The 25,668-nt window shown below is 38.9% G+C and overlaps 2 protein-coding genes across 3 annotated transcripts in view; one reads left to right on the top strand and one right to left on the bottom strand.

The window, feature by feature from the left end:
• Positions 1–743: 743 nt before the first annotated feature.
• gpsm2 (G protein signaling modulator 2) lies at positions 744–23,794 on the bottom strand. Of its 2 annotated transcripts, XM_036556639.1 has the most exons (16): positions 23,533–23,794; positions 23,018–23,054; positions 17,748–18,110; positions 13,300–13,521; positions 12,772–12,907; positions 10,750–10,889; positions 10,256–10,379; positions 9,538–9,653; positions 8,917–9,072; positions 7,350–7,458; positions 6,844–6,973; positions 6,244–6,320; positions 4,807–4,986; positions 4,166–4,343; positions 3,608–3,840; positions 744–1,911 (listed from the first exon to the last, which is right to left on the bottom strand). In XM_036556639.1, the coding sequence occupies exons 3-16, from the start codon at positions 17,810–17,812 to the stop codon at positions 1,762–1,764; spliced, it is 2,016 nt and encodes a 671-aa protein (XP_036412532.1). In that variant the 5' UTR covers positions 17,813–18,110; positions 23,018–23,054; positions 23,533–23,794; the 3' UTR covers positions 744–1,761. The 2 variants fall into 2 exon arrangements, with proteins under 2 accessions (XP_036412532.1, XP_036412533.1); XM_036556640.1 differs by lacking the exon at positions 23,533–23,794 and having other exon boundaries at positions 23,018–23,232.
• A 352-nt stretch (positions 23,795–24,146) lies between these two features.
• LOC118797512 overlaps positions 24,147–25,668 on the top strand; it is a 34,641-nt gene continuing 33,119 nt past the window's right edge. Inside the window, exon 1 of the mRNA XM_036556883.1 lies at positions 24,147–24,284. Coding sequence (XP_036412776.1) covers positions 24,272–24,284 — 13 coding nt within the window. The 5' untranslated portion in view covers positions 24,147–24,271. The remainder of the gene's footprint in view (positions 24,285–25,668) is intronic.

The following is a 25,668-nucleotide window of genomic DNA, read 5'->3' as shown; positions in this document are numbered from 1 at the left end:
GCTCTAATTCATTCATCTTCTTATATACAATCTTCATGATAAAAGAAATAAAAACATAAATACAAATAAACATAAGATACAGCTCTGTAGAGACACCATCTTTTGCTATGGTAACAAACGTTCATTCTAAATAAGCTAAAATGTGCTCATGAAATAAGTATTCTTTTTTACAATATAAAAATAAAAATGCCACAACTGGAATCTGACCTCAAAATGCAAATGTAAGTGTCTGAAGATCCTGTATGCTATATGAGCACCACTGCAATAGCTGCTTCACTGATAAACGAAGAAAGAGCATTTCCAGGATTCCAGGAGCTAAAACCCGTCCTAAGCACTGATCGAAATAAGTAATTAAAAAGCAGAGTTAAAATGTGCACTCTTAAAAAAAAAAGAAAGATGGTTCTTTAGTAAAGAAAATGGTTCTATATGGAACTGAGAAAAATCAAAAGAACGCTTTGCATGATTAAAGGGTTTTTTCATCGTGAAAGGGTTCTTCAGATAGGAGAATGTGCTGTATACGGATTTATACAGAACCTTTTTAAAAAGGTTTTTATGTAGCACCAAAAAGCGCAAAAAGCGTTCTCTGTTGTTACAATGTCAAGCTTGTTATAATAGAACAAACTTTTTTGGTGCTATATTAAACCCTTTTTACAGCACATTCTCCATCAATCTGAAGAACATTTCACGACACAAAAAAAATACTGTAATCATGCAAAGGTATCTTTCAATGTTCATGGTTCTATATAAAACCATTTCTTTACTAAAGAACCCTTGAAGAACCATCTTATTAAGTGTATAGTCTTGTTCAGTAGTGGACAAACTGGAGCTGAGAACCTTTACTGCTGAGCTGCAGGACCGACAACAGCATCAATCTGAACTCTGTATTTTGTATCAGAATTAGAGTTGTGTTTGTGTGTGTACAGCTGTGTTTTAACTGTCTGAACACACACAGGAGTTTGCATTAGATTTTGTAGCAGCCAGCAATGCAGGAGTCATCGATTGGATTTCAAAAAACAAACTGCACACTGCTGGCAGTTGGGCTTGGTTCTGCTTCGATTGGATTCTGATGTCATATGGGGACACCAGTGACTGTAAAACACTGTCAATCCTGTCCACAAACACCCTGCACAGCTTAGTGAGTTTTTCTGGCAGTAACACACGTTAAATTTATAAAGGGTTTTTTTTAATGAACAACTTAGTTGAGCCAGTTGTGTTGGGAGTGAGAAAAAGACTAAACTGTGCAGTGCAGAAGCACTCTGGGATTAGGTCCAGATAACAATGGACTAAACTAGAATGTGAATATTAAAACTATAGACGTCTTGGTTTGCACATCTTTGAGTGCACTCAGTGCATGGAATATGTGTATACATACCCATATGTGTATGTTTGTACAGGATGAGGCAAAAATCAGTAACCTAAATATCTGTAAAGACCCTTAAATGTTAGATTGAATTCATCATTACCATTATGTATTAGACCAGGGGCAACCAGCCTTATCCACAAAAGACCAGTGTGGATGTAGATTTTCGTTCCATACAAGCAGGACAAGCCCTTCTCGATGAGATTGGTGATAACACTTGGGCAAGATTGGTGACCCAGACCAATGGGTGTACCTATGATGTATGTTACCCCACCCCTCTGGCATCTTAAAATCTGCCATCAAGAATACAGTATTAAGCATCTTACAGATATTTGAGTGGTTTCTGACTTCTGACTCACCCTATATATACACAAATACACACATACACACAGTATGTATGGTCAGTGCACAGATGGTAATGTAACTCTCTGTTCATCCATCCTTTTGGCCTGTGCGCGGAGGATGAGGCTGAAAAAGTCTTCATCGGGGACAGTGGGACCACGGACCGGGGCAGAAGGAGGAGCACACCTCTGATCATTTAATCGAGAACTCTGCGTGTGTGAGGAAGAGAGAGAGAGAAATAGGTCAAAAATGGGGAAGACAATGAAAGAAACAATTGTTAACTCTGACATAATATTTTGCAATGAGGCACAAAGCAGAGCAGCCAATCAGACCAGAGACAATTTACATTCATCAGTTTTAAAAGACACAGTAACAAAAAACAGCGTGTTTTATTCTAAGGGACAAAGAGAGGTCCATTTACTGTTCACTAAAATGCATGCCCAGTTTAACCAGATGAGATCCAATTTTACTTTCCTGCATGAAAAGCACATAAGCACATCATTTTCCTTTTACTTGCGTTTTTTTTATTTATCCTGTTACTATATGAACTGACAAGCTTGGCTTGAGCGCTTTAATCATCCCCGAGAGCCAGAAAGTACTAGATTTCTGAATAACGCCAGTCTTGCATATCCTCTGTCTTGCTTTTCCTTATCAACTCACCTGCTACTCAGCTCTTAGCAGACTCATTTCTACTTACGTAACCGTATACAGATATAAAAAAAACATTTTATTGACCCTGAAAGGGGTCAAGATCTCTGGAATGCGGTCTGTGATCATCTCAGAATGTGCTTTTAGTGATTTAAGTCTTATCAGAGTGTTACATCTGGCTTTTCATGCAGTCAAGTGAAATATGAATGTGATCTGATCCAAATGTGAAGAAGCATATTAAATGAAGGGTTTAAAGACCTTCTCTGTCACAGAGCCACTGTCAGCCATTTCCTGTATCGCTAACACTCAAGATAGTCCAGTGCGTCCTCAACACCTCACTTGAATGAATAGCGATTGCTGGCTGTGGTCCTGGGTTTGGTTACAGTGTGGGAGGCTGTAGGCTTGAGCTTGTGGCTGAACTGCAGTGACTGTATGCACACCAACACGTGGCAATCAGAGAATGAACAGAGGGGGCTGTAAGGTGAGAATTTTCACAGGTATGCAAGACCACGCTTACAGCTTTCCGCTGTGAACTATAATAAGCAAACATACTTTAAACGGGCCAGTCCTAAAGGTGCCATTTCGCATACACAAAAAGTCTGAACCTGCAGCATCCATATCAAGTAGTATTACAGGCTGCTTGATGGTTTATATTAAACATTCATGCACAAGTTTCTGAAATGTCAAAAAAGACATCACTTTATGATGTAATACTGGCTTGTATACGATTCAATTATGACTTTTTTCAACTCAAATCAGTCAAAACAGTGAGAATGCAAGTCATCTATTGCATTATAGAATGATGCCAAGAATCCAAGAACAGTAACATCCAAAAAAGCTTTGGACTTGAACAGGCTAAACAGCCAGTTCAGTGGAAAATAATTAGGATCTCTGCACTTAAACAGGTGACATTAACAATACTAAAGCAACAGCAGACAACTTGGTTAAGCTGCACTGCAGGTTTACCATATGCAATAACGTACCACTGCCCTCTGATGCTGACAAATAACCTAATAAGTATAAAATCAGACATGACTGACAATCTCCAGCAGGTGTCACTCTTCACACTTGTTGCCTTGTTACAACTAAACGTCTCTTTCCCACCTTTTCTATTTACTATTGATCTGCACAATATGTGTGGATCCAACTTTTAGTACAAATATATAAGTGAACAATAGGCTATTACATTGTTAGCTGGTTAGATAGATTCATCATGTCCCTAATAATAAGACCCTAGTTACCAATTCTGCCTCTCACCTGACACTTCACCAGCATGTCAAAGAACTGGTCGTCTGGTTCTGAGGCATCATCGCTAGCCATCAGCTGATTGAGGACAGCCTGTCTGCTGCCACAGCTTTGACTGGGTTGGAGGCTCCGCAGACCAGGTAAGCTCCCCACAGCTCTCTGGTCCTCCAGCCTTCGGCCCTGAGCGCTCGCCAGAGCACCCAGAAATGCCTCCTGACCAGGAGACACTGCAGACTCCGAAAAGGCTGGAGAGGGAATATGCAGGGGGAAAGCAAGAGTAAATTAGGATAATTTATTTTCCAAGATTGTGAACAACATCAAATTCAAAACCAATTCCTAACCCAATTTTCTAAATCTAATTTTCATACTGTTTCAGCGTTTTTAGAAGTGGGTTTGTCATAGTTTGTACTCAGTGACTTTTCAAATCCAACTTTCTCTCCAAATCATCTAACTTTTTATTTCTTTTCTGTGAGTAACTAAGTTACATGTTGATGCTCCCACCCCACTGTTGGGTCATCAGGTGAAATTACAGTAATGAGTCTCTTTACTGATAAAGAACTTAGCACTCACATTTCTTCATGTTTGTGGGTGGACTGGAAGATGTGGAGGAAGAGGAGCTAGAGGAAGCAGTAGCTTTGCGGGCCCTGCCCTCCTGAATAGAGCAGCGCTGGTCATCCATCCTGTTACCCTGGAAACGGCTCAGCAGGTCAAAGAAGCCCTCATCGCCCAACATGTCCGCACTCACTCGCTGCAGGGAGTCAAAGTTCAACGAGTCAAAAATTGAGCGGTTTCTCTGTCTCTTATTCAAAATAATTATAACCAAAAAATAACTTTTTTTTCCAAAGTAATTTTGATCACTTTATCGTCTAATAATGGCACATAGACGGTTCGAATTTAATGGAGTTCAGTTCAGAGAATACAACTCATCTATTATTTTGTAGAATTTTGCTTTAAATTCAAAAACAGCACAATCCAAAAACCTTCACAAATCAAAAGGCTCAACAGCTAATCCAATAAAGAATTAGGATCTCCACATTTAAAAAGATGACTTTAATGATACTCAAGTAATGGTAAACAACTCAGTGAAGCTACAAAGAACATGTTCTAAAACATCAACATGTCAGACAGTCTAGCTAACAGTGACTTACAGTAACTAAAAGTGATCTACAGTAACTATTTCCCTCATCTGTAAACAGCATAGAGACACCCACTTTATGAGCAGGCTGGCTCTGAGGGGTCTCCAGAGTGTTGCTGGTGTCCTGAAGAACTTTAGAGGAGCTACTCTTCGGTTTCTTCCCCCGCAGACGGTTCATAAAGAACAGCTTAGAGGAGGACTTGGACAGCGTGGGTTTTGATTGCTTACAGAGGACGTCATTGCCCCATTTCTGACCCTGCATGGCGCAAAACAGGAAATGATATGATGTAGGTAAGAACTGCTGATCTGCCCCACTTTTATCCATCACACTTCAATAAAAATTTAAATATAAAGTATAAAACTGATATGTGAATTTTGAAAAGTGTAACAACTTCATCAGTACTCGATGTATACCAAGCAGGACTGCTGAACGCCGATCCTGGATGGCCACAGCCTTTCACAATTTAAGGTATTCTGTGGTCACTTGTTAAATTGTCAGTCCCTTCATGAGTTGAATCAGGTCTGTGTTGGTCTCAGAGTTGTGTTAGTGAAGATTAAGATTAATGACGTTTTGGAGAACAGTATATCTGTAGATGTTTTCAATCAGTCAGGTCATTGTAGTCATGGTATATAATAGTTTTTCAACCTCCTCGTAGAATTAAACAAGCTGTTGTTGTTACTGTGTCTTTTGGACTGATATAAATAAGTTATCTTCGTCCTGATTGGTTGCCCCGTATTGTGTCTCATTCAAAAAACAGTCTGGGCTAAAACTCTCATTTTACCTTCACTTTGAATGGACGGAGCTAAACGGCTGTAGGCTGAATAAGTGAATGTACGTAATAGTAAAAGTTAAATCACAGAAACAATGGCTTCAAAATAAGTTGTCTTTGCAGCTTAGTTTCCATTTATGAACTGTATGGTCTCAAGAGTGAAGGGCATGTTTTGATTTGATATTTAAACAATGTTTACATACTACATTTAACTCTTTTACCCCAAAAAGCAGGGGAAATTTGATTTTACACAATATGGGCCCTTTAAATCTCTGTGGTTGATACATATTTGTGATACCGGGAAATTCATAAATTCAACTGACAGTCCTTTGAAGCCAGGAGGTTAGCATGAATTAGCATTAGTATAACAATGTTATAATAAGTCATTGATTAATTAGTCAACAAGTCAAATAGTCATTTAGTCAACACTAATTAATTAGTCAACAAGTCATTGATTAATTAGTCAAGTTAATTTGCCTTGACGTACTGATACTAGCCAGTCGGAGAACAGTCTTAGCAAGTGTTGTATGCTGAGTCATAAGTGACAGAGATCTATAATGGTTTGAGGGTAAGTCTTACAGTTGGGTTAGTTAGGTGTTGAGGTTGGGTTTTGGGGGTGAAGATTGACTGCAGTGAAGATTGGGGGTTAACTGATGTGTTATGTCTGTAGTTGATGGTTTTGAGTCTCAAACATAATCTCTGCAGGTGTGTTGTGTCAGTCACTACTTAACGGCTACACTTACATTGAGCTTGTCTGGCGTAAGTTTCATTAGCTCCAGGTTCTCCATGCTGTGGCGCCTGCTCATCCTGGGCCTTGCTCCTGGACAAACAACCAACTTCTGTTAGCAATCTATGCACTGTACCATTCTCTCTCTCTTTTTTTTTTTTTTTTAAACGCCATTTTCTTAAAAATAATACTAAATAAATAAAAAACAAATAAACCCATAATACCTACATAGTTTAAACACATTTTCCTTCCATTTTCTCTTATATAAATGTGTTTTATTTGTTGTTTGATTTTCAAAGTGGAAATAAGTACTTCAACAAAGAACATACTTCGGCACATTTTAATGCGTAAATACTGTATGTTTGCTGAATTTAACATACTATATGAAAATAAAACATCAAATGAGGCCTGTGGAAAAATCATAACACATTTTGTTTTTCCCTAATATGTTAAACTAAAACACTAGCAAATCTGCACTAAAATGAGCAGAATAATGGCATATTTAGGTGTGTTCTCTGTAGAGGATGTGTTAACTTATTTTCACTTCTACAAAACATGTAATTTGACCAGGGATGTTCAAACATTTGCATATGACTGTATTAGTTTAACATCTCACCGTGCAAGTTATAGTCGATCTCTTTGTTCTCAGATAAGACAGAGTTGTTAGTGCTGTAGCTGAGGCCAAGGACCATCTGGAGATCAGACACGTTCATACGGGCAGTAAGCTCACCGCTGCGGTCTCCGGTCTAAACAAACACACATATTGCATTTCTTACATTCAGTTTTAAATTCTGAAAACGTACATTTTGACTGTGTTACAAATGTATTTGTGATGTGCAGAAATGTACTATAATATAATTATACTGTATCAGATGTTCAGTATGAAAACAATAAAGCACAGTCTATGTTTATACAACACTACATCTTAGAGACGCTGGGTCATCATGCAGCTTACTACAAGGAATACAAATAATGGTCAAAATAGCACAGAGCTACAGACTAGAAGCTAATACCAAAGCACAGTTAGTATACAGACCTATGTTAACATTAAGAGTTCAGATACTTCTTTCTCTACTGTCATAGAAAGAGTTTGGGGAACTTTGGTAAGAGTTTGAGCTGTACCTCTTTAGAGATTTCCAGATGTCTTTCCGCAAAGTGCATGGCCTGGTCATGATTTCCCAGTGCTGTGTGCGCATTGCCTAAACTCCAGCAGGCACGGCCTTCACCAATCCTGACAAACACACACACACACACACACACACACACACACACACACACACAGATAAGAGATACGTTTTTAAATGTTTTTCAAAAGTGAGCACTGAGCTTGACTGTCTAATAAAAGGTGGAATTGAGTTCAACAGTTTAGATGAATAATCACCAAAAGAGGCCTCTCCATGTTATAGAAGGTATTTACAGAAGGCCAGTATCTGCAGATCTAAGATTACGTGCTTGAACATAAACCGACAGACATTCTGTTATGTAAGCTGGTGCTTGAAGGTCTTTTAGAGCCTTAAAACTAGTAGCAGAACTTTAAATTCCATCCTGAAAGACACAGCTAGCCAGTGCTGTTCTTTCAAAATGGGAGTGATGTGATCTCTCTTTTCGTTTTGTTCGAAAGCGTGCTGCCGCATTTTGTATGAGCTATAGAGGATGTATTATTTTCCTAGGGAGCCCAGTAAGAAAAACATTACAGTAAGCAACTCTGCATCTCTCTGAGATAGAAAAGGCCCAACTTTAGCAATATTTCTTAAATGATAAAAAGCTACTTTAGTGACTGCGTTTACATACAGGATAACGCAGAGCTCAGAGCCTAAGATTACTACCCAGTATTCAACACAGTGGATTAAAATCTTGTGATCAAAAATTGCACAAAGATCCAATAAGACTAGGATGAAGTAGTTCACTCTGGTTCTGAGGAAGCAGACAAAGTAATGACCAGTCTTTTGGGGTTAATCCTACACTAACATGGACACCAGAGAGATTGCTGCACTTCCTCTCCTAACGCTCAATTTCGTCAGCTGCATCAGAGTTTCAGGGTCTTGTTCGTGCAACAAGCTGTGGGTCAGCAAGTTCTGAATCGTGAATGACTATAACATTTTACATATTTCAGCAGCGTCTGACGGTTGGAGGCACGAGTGTATGAGGCACACATATGAAATAAATGACTTGAGAAATTTGACAGAGCTAATATTGGCTTCTTATTTAAACTTTTCATTCCACCTTGAATGCTGCAGTTACATCCAGGTGCCTGTGCAGGTGCCAGCATGCAAATGCAGCTCCATTAAAGGTAAAACGGAACATAAGAACAAAAAGCTGGCAAATAAGAATGCAACTTCAGGCTAGCAGAAATTCAGATGTGAAGCAATATTTAGCACTGTTTTTGCAAGACCCACCCTAGTGCTAGAGAGCAAAGCCAACATTATGAGGACCACAAATGCTGCAAAATATATGTCCTTTAAAGATACTGAAAATAGCCATTTCAGTACATCATTTTTGTAACCTAGGTAAGAGATGTACATAGTTTTGTACTCAAACCTCACATTTCGTCCACTCCACCCATAATAAACTCGAACGGCCCCTCATATTGTACAGTGTATATATATATATATATATATATATATATATATATAGTATATATATATAGTATATGTTTTATATATGTGTGTGTGTGTGTGTGTGTGTGTACCTGTCACTGAGGTCCTGAGCAATGATAAGATGTTTGAGATGGTAGTCAATAGCTCTTTCATAGTCCTGCAATAGTGTGTAGGTGTTGCCAAGGCTGTAGCAGGCCTGAGCCTCCACTGCCCGATCCTTTAGCTGCCTTGCCAACTGCAGAGCTCTCCTGATAGCCACCACACAAACACACAGGAATAAATATCACCAAACCAACACAGGATAAAGTCCACAACACAAACCAGAAAATCCCACTAGAATAAAGTAATCACTACAACATAAGTATGGAGTATATCACTGTTGAAAACATGGCAGATATGTCTGTCAAATTTGAATCTGATTAACAACAGTACTAGGGTTAGGTTAAGGAAAGCTGAAGCCAAGCCGAGGTCTGTCTACTGTTGTGTTTGATTTGATTTTATGTAACTAAAAATATAACTAAACCGAAAAAAAAGAAAAAAAAAGTGAAATGTGAAAAAAAAAAAAAACAAACACATGCGTACAAAAAAAAACCCCACACAAAATAATTGACTAAAAATACATTCAAAACCTAATAACCCTGGAATCAGTATAATACACTGGTTTGGGTAATAAATGGGTCAATAAGTAAAATAAGGGAAGAATGTTGGTTTACTTGTAGTGCTCAGCAGCCTTCTCAAACTCCCCCAGGAAGATGTAGGCGTTCCCTAGGTTACAGTACGCCCGCCTTTCTGCTGCCCGATCACCAAACTCTTTAGCAATAAGGAGCCGCTGGAAAAAAGAAATAATAATAAAACCACACCTGTGTAGTTCATTCAATACCCCTCACATTCCAGTAGACACTGGTGCATGTTAAATATTTAAATCAGTACCACTCTACACTTGTCTACTAGTCTACACCAGGCTTTCTAAACCAACGGGCTGTGGACCACAAGTGAGCCGTAAAGCATCCTTTGGTGGTAATGTTTTAAGAGTAGTGTTAAAAAAAACAAAAAACAAAACACAAAAAAAATCACAGACTTTTCCTCAAAACACGCAATCAGTAAACAGCTGTATTTGAATCCTGCTGCTACACCTGCACCAAATGTTGTAACATAATAATATGACTCACTGTGTTAAACAGTCTGTTACTTCTTACTTTCAATGTAGCACTTTATTTGATTTGGTGTTTTTTAAATAGGCAATTTTAATTGCCAGTTTGGCCCATTAAAAAGTAAATGGTGTTGTTTATATTGCAAGTCACAGTGTGAGTGGAAAAAATCAAAATAATCATCCAATTTGGCTGTAAAGAATCAGACTGAGAATCCATCATCCCCCAAAAAAAAAAATTAAATTAAAATTCATGGTCACTCCTCATAAAACAGAGGCTTCACCTGCTGGTGTGAGGCCACGGCACTTCGGAAGTTGCCCAGCAGGTAGTGAGTGTTTCCCAAGTTCCCGCAGGTGCGCCCCTGAGCCGCGCGGTCTCCAAGCTCCTTCACAATGCACAGATTTGCCCTGCAACAGCACACCGCTAGTCAGTTAAAATACACTGGTCCTTCATTACCCTTATAGTAATTTGCCCGCAACTTCCAGAAAGCTCAAATTTCTCACAGAGTAGATGTAATGATTAAGACAGTGGTTCTCAAACTAGTCCTCAGGGTACCCCAGCTCCTGAACACACCTGAACTAAGCGAGATAGAACACTGAATACATGGGGTAGGTGTGCTGGCATATTATAAATTTGGCATAAATAAACTTGGCCTCTCTGTGGAGCCCTCAGGACTGGTTCAAAAAACACAGGATTATGGTGTGGAATTTGCATAATCAGTACATTATTAAAATGTTATAACACAGGTATATGGGCACGCACACACAGCAGACTTACTCATAGTACTCTGCAGCTTTTTTAAGTGCAGTGGTGACCTCCTCAGGGAAGTCTCCAGGCTCTGAGTCATTCCTGCAGGTGCTTTTTCCTTTAGCATGGTACACATTCCCAAAGTTATACAGAGCTCTGGCCTGCCCCACCTGCCACAGCAATAAAGACATCACATATACTTCACATGTAATAAGGCATCATGCGCTAGGGTTAGCCAATTTGACAATGTCATCATCACAGCGTCAACAGTTTGGATCAACAATAGGCGATTTTTGCTGCTTAACTGTGCCAGCATGTTTAACAATGCCCAAGAGATCAGCCAAGATACAACCAACCATTATCAAGGTGTTTACAAAATGCACCAAGTACAAATGTGAAAACTGTCAGGAATGCAAAAAAAAACAAAAAATATCACAAGATTCAAGATTCACAAGATAGCAAATTAAATAATTCATTTTCACACAGTGGAAAAATGTTCTTTCAAACACCGACTATGCTCAACATGTTCAATCTGCTGGTGCTGCACGCACGAGAAGTAAAACTAAAATCACACGTACAGTCTCCCCAAAAAGATCTGACATTTTCTTTCTGGCAAAGTATTTTTTCGAAATGTGGCAGTAATCTTTCAGATCGTTATTGTTTGAGCAGTTTATTGGCAGACTTCTGCAGGTTTGCATCCAAAATACCCTTTTACACTTCCAAGTTTATGATTCCGTCAGTGAACACAAGCTCATCGAACATCAAGCTCAGCGTTCTAAGAAAAACAGCCTTTCATGCTTCAGCTTCTATGCTTTATAGTACTGCTTTAAAGACGCTGTTGTGTCTTTAAAGTATCAAACAGAGAAACACTGCTCCTCAGCCAACATAATTAATTAATTAATTAATTTAAAAAAAAAAAAAACACGGTCATACAGCTGTACTCCTATGTTCACCTGACTGAAAATAGTGAGGGAGCTTTAGTGCAGTCTGGCTTGAGTTTTCAGGTTCCAGGATTTCTCCATACAAAGGCCCAATGCCACTTCACTCCTTGCCTGTAGCATTTAGATCTTAGCCCTCCGTTTTGTGCAATCACGCCTAGGGGTAGGGTGTCCCGTTTTTTGTTGAGATGGAGGGGTAGGGCGAAGTGTTAGGGCTGCATGGCCGTCCAAACAAAGGTTTTTCAGAGGCTCACTCCAAACGGAGTGTTAGGAGAACAACCAAGGAAAAACCGGCAAGATGGCTGTGTAAACGACCAAAGAAAGTATTTTCTTCATTAGAAATTGCAATGTCATTTTATTATCTTAGTTTAATGTTTTAATGTATTGTGATCTTTTTCTTCATAACAAGCATAAAAAAATTGTTAATAGTATGCTAATGTTTCGGTAGCTAGCTAGCTACATTTCCCGTTGCACCTTAAATAGTCCAGCAGTTCTGATGCCTGAAGCACCAGAATGTAACTGCTGCTCCGTTTAAGGTGAAACGGGAAAATTCAAACAAGTAGCTGGAGAATAGCTGACTTCAGCTACATATCACCGAAGAATTACAAGTGGGCATTAATAAATAATTATCGCATCCCCCCTTCTTCAAAGGCCTATGATGCCCTAAATTTAACTAAAGACCAGCAGTGAGGTTGCTGAACCTTACCCTCCTCTGCTATCACTGCAGACTGGCAGGATCACCTACAGTGCACCGCTAGTAGCCTGTTAATGTAGTAATGTTCTTTTTTTATTTGAGGGTTGTCCTGTTTCGTAAAATTTCAACCACAACAACTTGTAACTAAGTTCCAAGGGGCAAGGTGGCACTCGAAAACAAGGGGTAGGGTAAAAATTAGAAATGGGATTGGGCCAAAGTCTCTGCCATCAGTGTGATAATAAAATTGGTGTTTTTCTCAAATATGATTATTAAAAAAGAAACCTAGAGGACTTTAAAGTTTACCCATAAGTCAAGGCTTAAAGTGTCCAAACACTTGTTGGGTACACTATTATCTCACACTCCAAAATAGGCTGGCATTTGAAGAAATGAGCTCTTTTGTGCTGTGTGTGACGTCCTGACCTTGTCTCCAGCATCTCTGCTGATGTCTAGATGTCTCTGGCAAAAGACCACAGCTTCATCAAAGCGCCCTAATGCTTTCAGCGTGTTCCCCAGGTTACCGCTGGCTTTGGCCTCGCCCAGCAAGTCTCCCATTGTCCTGAAATGCAAGCCAAACATGACACATTAAGCAATGCTCTTTATGCTTAGTTTAAAAGTTCGCTCTCAGCGAGGTCACTTTCACAAAACTGGATAAATGCACAAATGTACACGTAAGTGTATCCGTGTGTGGAGTCTAAGCGTCTATGCAAATGTAAATACTTTAATTTGATTTTCTGACTATGGTCAGTATGTATATTCCAGGTATCACTGTTATTTTGTGTATAACTTCATATTACTTGCTATGATTTTGTAATAAGATGTTCAATAAGCACATAGGGATATGATGATCATGTGTTCACAGGTTTTGGCCACATAGTGTACTTGTGCATGTTTGTATGAATTAGAGTACTAGTACCAGTTTTATATGTGGATTTGAATGAGTGTGCATACCTGGTTAGTGTTAGGTCATGGTGGTGAAACTCCAGAGCCTTAGTGTAGTCGTGTAGATGGAAGTAGGCGTTGCCCAACTGGCTGTAGATGGCGCTCAGCACCTGCAGGTCCTCAGTTCCCACTTGTATGGCAGCTTCAAAAAATGACACCCCTCCACTGTAATCGCCCACCTTACACAGGCGCTCCCCTTCCAGAGCCAGCTCCAGACAGGAGGCCTCCATCCTGAAGAGCACAGCAGAGAGATCATGAAACTAACAGCCAATGTCGACAACTCATTTAACTCAGCTGAGTGACCATATTTGGAACCTGTAATTATTCTACAAAACACCAGAAGAATGTCTCCGTATTACTCAACGAGTAATGAAAACTAAAATACAAACAAGGTTTCTACCACGCTAATAAACCAGAGTAGTGTCCCAAACAGTAGGTCCCAACAGTTATTCCTAATTAAAGAATAAAATAAATACTTGGGCCTCCATGTGTCGATTTCAAACCCAAAATATTGAGTTATTATACTGTCACTTTTCTCTGCTCTTAATAACAAAAACGTAAAATGTTTCCAAACCCTATCCTTTGACATAACATTAAACACACACCCCCTCCCCTTTTTTTAAATAAGAGGTAATTAACAGAAAGCAAAATTAAAGAATTATGGGATACCTCCAGCCCAGTGCTACAAAATTTATATAACTTATGACTGAGGATTCTGTTGTTTATTTGAGTATAAGAAGCATGACAACTGAGAACTAACAATCACATTACATTAAACTATTACATTATAAAATTAAAATCTGCAACATAATTATAAATTTATCTGTAATATTTTTGGTTAGCCACTTAAAATTGGTATGGGCCACAAAATTTCATATACATTGGGCCCTAGTAAACAGTGCGCCTACTTCTTAGCGAGACCCGAGAGCACGACTGGATTATTATATTAAGAGGATCTCTCATGACATGCCATTAGAACATTTACCAGACAACTTATACTGAACAACAATACATCAAATCCAGAGACTGTACAGCAACTTCCACTTTACATACAATAACATCAACTCTTTGGTTAAACTGCAGAGCTATCTGTGATTTTCCCTTGAAAATTTCTTTCAGTTACACACAAATCTGAATATGTGACCAGAAACTCAACTCATCCTCCTGCTTTGTAAATTATATATAGAAATCTGTCACTAAAGTAATCAAACCTGTCAGTAGTTTGTCATAACCATTTGTCCATTGCATCCAAATCCTTTCAAATCCTTCACAAATCCAAATCTCCTCATCACTTCAACTCTTTGGATGACTAAACTAAGAAGTAATTAGCCTTGACTATTATTTCATCTATGCTACAGCGCCTACCTGCTGCCTTTCACACAATCACAGCACACGGCGCATCTGATGGGCATCTAAAGGGCTTCCGCTGCGTTTGAACTGCTCTTTCCAGCTTTACGGACTGGGTTGTGACCCCTGACGAGGTTTCCACGGGGGGTATACTGGCTAAGACTAGCCGTTGCCGATACACAAACATCACAAACCAGCCTGTCCAACAGAGTCTCACACGTAAGATCACATAAAACTTAATGTAAAGCAAGTTAGAAAGATTTAGTAAGAAGCACAATATTAAGAAAATATATTCTGTCTACATGTGGAGCTGTAATTGTTCCGTATTGGAGGGCACAAATTGCGACTGGCTTTGAAAGAAAGTGCCGCACACAGCGTTTTCTCGGCTAATCAGATTGAGTCTTAACTTTCCTCTGTAATCTGTGATTAGGGAACATACAGAGTTAGACCATTAAACTGAGACACTACACTAAACAGAGATACTAAATCAAGAGAATGTGCTAAACAGACAAAGACTAAGCTACCGACCTACTCCAAAGGAGAAGGCATATAAGGAAACTGCAACAAACAGATTTACTAGACTCAGTGACTTGCTCTCCTTTAGCTCTTAAACAGTGAAAGTAGCACACAAGTCTGTTATACATGCACCTGATCTACTTGAAACCTGGGTTATATGACTGACTACTGGTACTGGTTCAATATCACCAATATCACAACTTTGCTTTAGAAAAGAATTTAGTAGAATCTGATTGGTTCCTGGGCCTGGATCACACATATCCGTCCCTTTTAAAGGTGAATTCCACCATTTTCCCTTTAATTTGTGCGTAATTCAATCACTGAGATGTCAGTAAAGTCAAAAACATGTAAAATGATGTATTGTAGAGAAACTTACTGACTCTTTACAGTGGTGGTGATAGGAACCATCTACAGCGTAAACATAGTCATTTTATTTACTATCCAAAACCACTGGTGAACCTACACGTGCTTGAGTTTTTTCAATGTTAATAATAGTAATATAGTGATAAATCAGAAAAAGTAAGTTTTAAGTACCATTTTGCCTTAAAATGCCCATGAATGTATTTTTTAACAAAACATTTTAGGGCAAAACCATATCTCTAAATAATTATATAACAACATTCAAGACATCAGGCAACATGTTTTGACCATTTTATGTAATATCTTTCTGTGAGGTAGCTTTTAGAGTTATTAAAGGCTTCAGTTCCTATCATTACTATTATGAACAATTCTGACTAAACAAGTTTCTCAAGAGTGGTTCAATTCACATCAAACCAACCTGAATGATATTGGGCAAAACAAAGATGACTGAACTGTATTCTGACATAATTGGAACTGAGCTGGAGTTCAATAGTTATTCTCCACACAATGCCTGTAGATTAAGCGCCTCAAACACTACTTCGTATGACAGCACTGCACTGCAAGTGTGAGCCAGTTCAATTGATTTTTACATGCTTCACAGAACAACAATACTACTAATAAAAAAAAATCCACATACCAATCATCCACTCCGAACTGTATTATTACAAGTTAACAAGTGAACTTTTTTGACCCTTCCATGGGCTAACAAATGACAAATAAATCTGCTAAACAGTTATGTCTGTTCAGCCGGCACGATCCTCGATTTCAGAGAGACTGCACTGTTGCTGTGGTGCTCTGATGGTCTGACAGGGAAATTTGAAACCATTTCAAACAATCAATACAGGCCAACATAAAGGAAGGTTTGCATGAATTGCAGCTGCTTACACTAGAAAGCCAAAAACCGCAGCTGAGAAGGCTCACCAGATGGGCACACAATGGGAAATAAAGCATAAATGATTCAGTGCTGTATTAAATATTGAGGAAGCTGAAAAGAGCTCTGCTCTCAGTGGCACACCTGCCTCCCCTAATGCTCATAGTAATGCTGTCAACAGGTTCAACACAAATAGAGTTACTGCCACAATAGCAGCCCTGACATACAGCTCTGTTTCAGTCAGCAGCATTTAAGGGCAAATCTGACAACTATTTTACTGTGTGCAAACTTTCATAGTTTCTCAGTGCCCACTTCCGAAACAGATAAAAAGAACCTGGTTAAACAACAAACTCATCCTAGAAGTCTGAAAGCACACAGGGAAGCACAATTGGAACTGGGTAAGATTACAATCAATTCCAAACACAATTAGCAGTCAGCCAATTTATTACTTTGATTTTGGTGGATCTGTGTGGTAATTCTATGTTGTAAATAATGTGAAGCAGGTTAGTGCACCTGCACTGTTTTTGAATGCTTCTGCTACACTTACACCAAAATGTTGCAGCATTTGTTACAGTGTTGCAGTCATATGCAAAAGTTTGAACACCCCCAGTCAAATGAAATGTTTTGTTGATCTTCTAAGTGGAAATATGTTAACACGTTTCTCCACAAAGAGCATACTTCTGCTCTTTTTAATACACAACTACTGTCCACTTGCTAAATTTAACATATTGGGAAAAAGATAAAGCATAACATGTGGCACGTGCAAAAACTGTGACATTTTATACTATTATTTTTCCCAATATTTTTAACTTGGTAAATAAACAGAAGTTGTGCATTGTACGTGCAGAAAAATACCGTCTTTGAGTTTGTTCCCTGTAGACGCTGTGTGAACTTATTTTCACTAAGAAAATACAACAGAACATGTCATTTGTCTGGGGGTGTTCGGACTTTTGTATACAGCTGTTATTATGCATGAGGCATTGCGTTAAACAGCAAGTTTCCTCTTACTTTAGAGCACTGTATTAGATTTAGGTTACTGAAACAGACAACTGATTTTTTAAATAGCAAATAAAAAAAAAAAAAAAAAAACTTGGTTATAAAGAAATCGGAATCAGCCACAAAATTGTGATTGGTGCATCCCTAATATAGACCAAATAAAAGACTCTCTAATAACAATAAATAATCCAATAACATTCACTTTTACTTGTAACTTTCAGTTGCTAAACTTCGGTCTACCATTTAACAGGTATTTTGTAAGACCAAGAACTCTGACCGACTTTACAACCAGCTGCTTTTCATTCAGCTATAAGAGCGAACACCAAACTGCTTTAAAAGCAACATGAAATGATACTGATGTGCCTACCTGTAGCAAACATGAAAGGAATTCTCCTCATCCCCCATTCTAGCCACTGAGCCACTCGCAGCCATTGAAGTGCATAATAAACACAGCGATCCCAGTTAGATCCGTAAGAAAGTCCAACAAATGAGAAAAATAAAATGTTTGTAAGGTGCTTAAAAGTAAAAAGAAAAAAAGAAAAAAAAAACTTCAAATAAAGTGTTTCTGTTGGCTTCCAACGCCTGAGTCTTCTGAGCGCGGTGGAACACGGTCCCAGCAAAAAAGTAAAAAGATGTCACAGATCCAGGCTCCCTGTCTCGATGGGTTTGGTTTGGAGTGTGTGCATGTGTGCATGTGTGTGTTTTATCCAGGGCAGTCTTCCGGGCCTCTCTGTGAAGAGAACACAAGATGCCGTATGTGAAGCCTCATTCTGTGCGTAATGCCATGGCAACACCCACTGAGCAGCGGCCACATGCAAGGCTGTATGTGCGTGTGTGTTAGTCCCTCACCATGGCAGACTGTGTGTGCTCAAGCTGAATCAAAGCAGTGCGTCCACTTGAGACAGAGTGTGTATGATCAACACAAACAGCACTGATTACACAGGCCAGAATGTAAACACTACAGGACAGAGCAAGAGGACTCGACGCCAATGAAACCCAAACCCCATTTCCCTGCACTGACACCAAGCAAGCTTAGAAGAGACCCCTTCCCCAGTGGTTCAACTGTTTTAATCCAAGGACTGTATTAGACTCATATACCGCATGCTTTTACTCAACTTGGACAACTCTAGGCTTAGTTACTGCACACTAGCGAGCTGGAATACATCACTCTAAAGCTCTGCTTACTTAATTCACGCATAAATGCTATATTATGTAAGTTTTGGGGATTTGGAGACCTCTTGGGTGGAAATGTGAAGCTGCACGCAACGTGTTGAACATTGGTGAAGGACATGTCTAGTGAAGATATGTGACTTCTGCACCCGAATGCTCTAACTTTTCCATTATTATTTCACGCTTTACAGGGTGACTTACAGTAGCGCACACTTTTTTGGTGTGTGCACTGCCAGGAGAAAAACAGGAGGCAATCTCCCCATGGTAGCGCTAAACCTTGGACAAGCGTGCCACTGAGGACCAAAATATGAGACACTCATGTATAAATATATGGCAGCAGTTCAGACTAAACTGCCACACGTGAACACAAAAATTCATGTAACCACCAACAGATAATATTTAAAACGTGAACCTCATTGTTAGCATGGGAATAACATATAATAAGAAACCAGCTTTTTCTGAAGAGAACTAATGAACAATAAGCAAAAAAAGAGGTAAACAAAGCCCAAAATAAAAACATATATAAATCTAAAAATACATAAGTCAATATTAGAGACTGTTGGACCATTATATCGATTTCACTCATTATCAGAATTTTTCTCTCTAAAATCCATAAGGGAAAACACAAACATTTATGACCCCACCCCCTCCCCGAAGACCCGCTTGGCTCAAATCCACTAGGCACCGCCTTACAAGATAACAGCTTACACACTTTGGGCCCACTGTTCTCATTTCACTTATAAATAGCGAATCCCTTTTTACAGGCAGGGATTTTTGGTTGAGTTCCCAGAACTGCGATGTGTTGAGTGTGGTGAATACTGTTCCATTGTCAAATGTCTTTCAAACGTGCGTCATTTGACAAGCCTACACAAAGATGTGTCAGCAGTACTGAGCTAATCCGTGAGTAAACTAATCAGCTTCACAGGACGACTGGAGATGCATTCACTCTAATTGTAGCTGAAAGACTAAAAGAGGTCTAGACAGCATCAGTAAATAATTAACCCTTTTCTAATTTTCTGCTGAGATGCTACTGAAGCATTTTAGATCCAAACTGACCTAAATCAGTTCAGTTCCAGTATTAGAACTCGAATGTCCGACAGTTTGGTGATTTCCCTGCTCAAGCACACCTACTAAACCTGAGATTTAACAGATGAGTTGAATCAGGTGTGTGTAAGCAATGGAATCACCAAACTCTGCCAGACACCAGCCCTTTGGAGCGGAATTGAAGAACACTGACTTAAATCATCAAGGAATGAAAGTATGATCTCTAAGTAAACTATTAAAATAATGGTGTGAGCACCCAAAGTGCTCTTCTGTCCTATTCATATCATAAAACTGACAAACATTAAGTCATCTTAGCCAAACAGCTGTGAAGAATGTCACAACCTATGAGTGAAAAACTGCTGATTATCTAGACAAGATGAGACTTGATTTTTGGCTTATGGGGAAATGAGGTGACCCCAGATAAACTGCTTCACTGAACAAAACTTGAGACATACTGGATAAGCTGACTCATCAGACAGCGAGGGCTTCTGGCCATGTACTGCACACAGACTACAAACAACTTCCTCTTTTCTACACAATTTACCTTACAGCATCCAGATACAATGATTGTGTTTTTTCAAATTAATCCTTATTATTTCCAAGAAGGAAGGGCTTGACTTAAAAAAAAAAATAAATTACAAGAAACAAGAGACACATTTCATCACAAGGTTTAATCAGAGGTTACTTGTAGGAACGCTTCACCAGATGATAAAATCGGCCAAGACATCTTTGGTGCCCAATGTTTGCTTCTTTAGTTTTACAGTGGATCTTTGAGGCCAATATCAAGTCTGTCACCCATAGAGATTTCGATTACTTTTTGACTACATAAAAGAAAAATTCCACTGATTTTTTCAGTTTTTTGCACAAATGAAATTTTATGATGTGTACAAAGTCATTCAGAGTGGCTTGATGTGAAGTGGTGAATTGTAAAGATACTTACTGACTCCAGTTTCTTTACAGTGGTGGTGACAGACACATTTTATTTACTATTCAGAACAGCCAGTGAAGTATTTATAATGTTAATAATGCCAAAATAGTGGTAAATCTGAAAAAAATATATATTTTCTTTGAAAACTATTTTGCCTTACAATGCCCTCCCTGCATGTACTTCTCCCCCATAAATATGAAAAATGCATTTTATGCCAATAGCTTATCTATTATTGTGTACTATTGTGAAATTGTATCGTGAATTATTTTGAACCATTTAATGTAATAATTTTTTGCGAAGTATCTTTTAGAGGTGTTAAATGTTTTGGACATCGGGGGGGGGGGTATTACAGAAACTTCCTTTTTTTTGTCTTAACCTCTATGATTTTTCACAAAGTTGTATTACAGAAGCAAATCTTATCTTAATTTAGGAATCTTGTCTCACAGCACCTTATCTCGAGTTAGGAAATCTTAACCTAATCGATCAAAGTCGACAATCAACTGTCATGTCTGCTACTAAGCAACCGAGCACACGCATAAACACGTAATCAAAATAATCAAGTTAGTTAGCCAGACAGCTACCATTACTGATGTACAAAAGGTTAAACAAAACTAGTGTGATAAACTTGAAGTTAAGAATATTGTGTCAGCGCTTCGTGCTGTTAATCAGAGCGTCACCACTCCCCAGTTTCAGTTTCCACTTCCCAAACGCTTTAGCCGACTGCGCTAATGTTATTCCTCCTAATAAACAGACACATGTTTAGCTCTGTCTCCTCATTATTCACCATCACTGTAACATCTTATTAGACGATTTTTCATCAACATTAACACACAATGGCAATAAGAGGGGACGGTGGAGATCATGTCTGTAGTGTCTGAGATTTTTAAAAGGCTATCAGAAGAAAAAAAAATCCAAGTCAAAGCACAGTTTTCACTGTAGATAAATGTAACATCATTATGCTAGTTATAGCGAACTATGCTGCCTGCATAAAACGATAAAAACAGGTTAAAACAGAAGTCAATACACTTCTGGGGTTGTCTAACAGTTAAGACAGAATTTAGAAAATTTTGTCTGGTCAGGATGTTTCTGTGATACTGTTTTATCATCAAGAGTCAGGATAAGATTATGAACGTAAGAACTTTTGTTCTGTAATAGCTTCCACCATAAGTCCAATCCTAACTGTTGTCATGTTGTCAAGCTGTCATGGTGTCAAGCTGTCATGGTGACTAAGCCATTAAAATTTCAGACGATTTCTGAAGTTTCTGTAATATGTCCCCTGGTTCCTATCGTCACCACTGTGTGTAAGTTTCACTTGAATGGATCAAACTACTCTGAATGACTTCTTAACCATTTAACTATACAGGCATTTATCAACGTAAATCAATGGAATTCCATTTTAATCTCTTAGCTCCAGTTTGGTGAGCAGTGCCTTTAAGGGAGGCATTGTTCTTATTCATCACGTCATATAAAGTCACACACTGTCAACATAAGCCAGACAATCTATCAGGGAAGATCATTGTTTATCATACGTTCCTCTTATATCTCAGGCCGTTCTTGGCTGAAGCATTTTTAATGGATCACGTGCAAGCAGTTTTATGCCAGGCAAAAAAAATAGTAAAAACTTTGGATACACGTAGTCCCAAAGCAGTTCATACACCATTCAGCCTCTTTGTTAAAACCACCATTGGGTGATGGAGGCGTGTTAGTGTGTGTTGCACTGGTAGGTGGATCAGACAAAGCAGTGCTGATGTGTCACTGCTGAACTGAGAACAGTCCACCAACCAAAAATATACAACCAATAGAGTCCTGTGGGCACTGATGAAGGACTATAGGATGACCAACACAAACTGTGCATCAATGGATGAACTATTGTGTCTGACTTTAAATTTGCGAAGTTGATCAACAAGGTAGGAGTGTTTAATAGAGTGGACAATGAGTGGACACAGTGTTTAAAAACTCCAGCAGCACTGCTGTGTCTGATCCACTTATACCAGCACAACACACACTAACACACCACCACCCCATCAGTGTCAATGCAGCGCTGAAAATGATCCAGCACCTAAATAATACCTGAAAATAATCGTGACACAGGGTAAAATAGGTCTGACAAAGTATGCAGAAAAGGACTACAGCCTGTAATTGCAGAACTACAATGTGCAACTACATGGTAAAAGGAGCTAATAAAATGGACAATGGTCGGCGTATGTTTTGCATAGGGGCTACTCATTTTCCACTGCTCTGTGCCAAAGTGTGAGTGCTAAGTGGGTGCAACAAAAAAAACCTAAACTAAGTTTTTCAAAATACATCGCATTGCTCTGTCAAAGCTGCTAACACCGCTCCTGTATTTTTGTGTGAGCTCATGTATAGAGAGCTACGCCTTAACCGACTCCTTGAATAAACAAGCTTAAAGCACAGAGGTTCAGCAGTGACAGCAAAAAGCAGACAGACAACTTTGCTGTTCAAAACAAAAGCAAGCAGTGCGTTAGGATACTAACCTGAAATATAACGAACTTGCTTGAACTTTTAAAGGACCTGCACGGAGAAAGTGAAAAATAAGTACAAACACACAGGTTTTTGGAGGAATTTGAACATCAGCTGAGCTACCATTTCTCAGAAATTTAAATGTTAACACCGAGCTAACTGTTTAAGCACAGGCTGCAAGCTGACAGATATTCTGTTGTCGACGACAAATTAAAAAAAAATGATTTCCTGCTTAAAATGATAAGCTTACTATGTTGTGTGCGTTATCTTACAAGTTGCTAAAGAAGACAGTAAGATGTCACTTAGCTGAGGGTATTCTCAGTTCCGACTAACGTTAACGTTAGCTAGCGGCCAGAAAAAGCACACGCCAGCTAGCTAGGTTAGCTAGCTCAATGCTAAAAGAAGTGCAAAGAAAAGCAGGATGTTTGGGGTAAAAGAGCATAAGTAAGAGCTGAGTAGCTTAGCATTGTCTGTAAACATGAATAACTTGCTAGTACTTGTTGAAAGAGAAGTCAAAGCGCTACGTTACCACGGGCTCCTCGAAGAGCTTCTCACAGCTCGTTTATGTCCGAGACGAACTGTTCTTTAAGTTACTTTAGAATGTTCCCTTTAAACAGAAAATATCTAAAGACGTTACAGTGACTATGAGCAAGCGTTTACGAACAGTTAACGCTTTTAAACTAGTGAGCTAAGCTACTTAAAAGTTTTATTTGAACCCTGAGAAGTTCCACAATACAACACCGCAGAGGCGAAGTCGCTGCCTGGCCCTTCAGCAGCCTATCAGCAGCGAATAATTCAAAGCTGGCCACGCCCCCGCGTCACCGCCGACAACCAATCAAATTTGAATGCTGAAACTCAACTGGACTGTGAAAGAAACACGTAAGAGTTATTTATTGTGTGCTTTAACTGACGTTCACTTTCCTTAGTCTTTTTTTGTTTACACTATTAATGTGTCTCGTTATTATCATGTGTGATTGTCTTTTAGGAAGAAAGTTTTGAGCCTGAACTTGGACCGAGAGCCCGTTTTGAGGGGCTTCGGGTTACCAAAGTAACCAAACTCCTCCCTTCTCCTGCAGCAGCCAATCCAACGCGTCAAAAGCCAGACTGGCGTGTGTATTATTTACGAGTCTTCAGGTGGTCACCTGAAGTGAGTTGTAACACCATCCTGACTCGTAACTCCTTTGGGGTGTTATGTCATGGTCCTTTTGCGTCAGCTATACAAGAACAGAGTATGCTGAATGTCAGTAACGACGGACACTAGCCAAAGAATGTCATCAAAAGGTAAGCAGACTTTCCACTAGTTCTTTAAAGGGGAACTCCACCGATTTTCCAAAAATCCTACATAGTTAAACGGTTGACGTGCGAGAAAAGTCATTCAATGGTTTGGTGGTCAGAATTGTTCACAGTGGTGGTGAAGAGTTTAATGCCTCTGAAAGCTCCCTCACATAAAGTTATCATATGAAATGGTTAGATATGCTACCTGACATTTGAGACATCGTTTTATGATAGTTTTGTGATGACGTTTTGACTTAAAATGTATTTTAATTTGTTAATGGCGGAGGGGTACATGCAGGGCGTTGTAAGACAAAATAGTTCCCAAAGAAAACCTTTTTTTTCAGATTAATCACTATTTTATCATCATCAACGTTACATATAAAACTCAAAAGGCACATTTAGGTTCACTAGTAGTTTTGGGTAGTAAATAAAATGGCTATATTTGTGTTTTAGGCATCATGATCCCTGGTTCCTATCACCACCACTGTAAAGGAATCTGATTCTGTAAGTTTCTCTACAATGATCCACTTCACATTAAACCACTCTGAATAACTCTGTTTACATCTCAAGGACTGAATTATTTAGAAACTTTGAAAAATTGGTGAAATTACCCTTTAACATGACCAATCGAGCTTGAATAGCTTACTGAGTTTAAAGCAACATCTAACTAACTGGACTTCCTTCAAGTCCGTGAATGAAACTGTTGCTGAAAGCAAGTGACGTAGTGGACATTCACACCTGTCATAGCAAAGGTTTGTAGTCTAAGATACACATTAAAGTAGATTGACATCTTCCCTACTGTTTTTGAAATATAGTGAAACATGTATGTACACTATAACACTCACAGTAGTGTGAACATTCAATTTCCAGTCAAAACGGCCATTGAGTACTAGTTACTCATTTTTCAGTGTCATTAAATGAGCAGGAAACATATATTTAATAGAAAATGACACAAAATACTCCAAACATTATGTAAAAAATGAAATATATCAGTATATAAAATATCAGTATATATAATCAGTATGTCTTAAAACCAACCAGCTACAGTTGTATCCTCTGAACAAAAACTGCACAGAAGCAATTACCCAAACTCACCTTAACTGCCTTGCACATTTCCTTCTCATGTGTATCTAAAACGACTAAAGGAGATACACTATATGGACAAAAGTATTGGGACACCTGTACATTACACCTACAGGAGCTTTTACGACATCACATTCTAAATCCATAGGCATTAATATGGAGTTGCAGCTATAACAACTTCCACTCTTCTAGGAAGACTTTTTACAAGATTTTGGGGTTTGTCTGCAGGAAGTTTTGGAATACGTTTCCACTGCTCTGCAGTGGCGGCGTGCTTTACACCATTCCATCCGACACTTAGCATTGTGCT

Source organism: Colossoma macropomum, unplaced genomic scaffold, assembly GCF_904425465.1.
Source record: "Colossoma macropomum unplaced genomic scaffold, Colossoma_macropomum, whole genome shotgun sequence".
Taxonomy (NCBI): Eukaryota; Metazoa; Chordata; class Actinopteri; order Characiformes; family Serrasalmidae; genus Colossoma; species Colossoma macropomum.
Note: the sequence above shows the minus strand (reverse complement) of the source record. Positions and strands in the feature narration are given on the sequence as shown.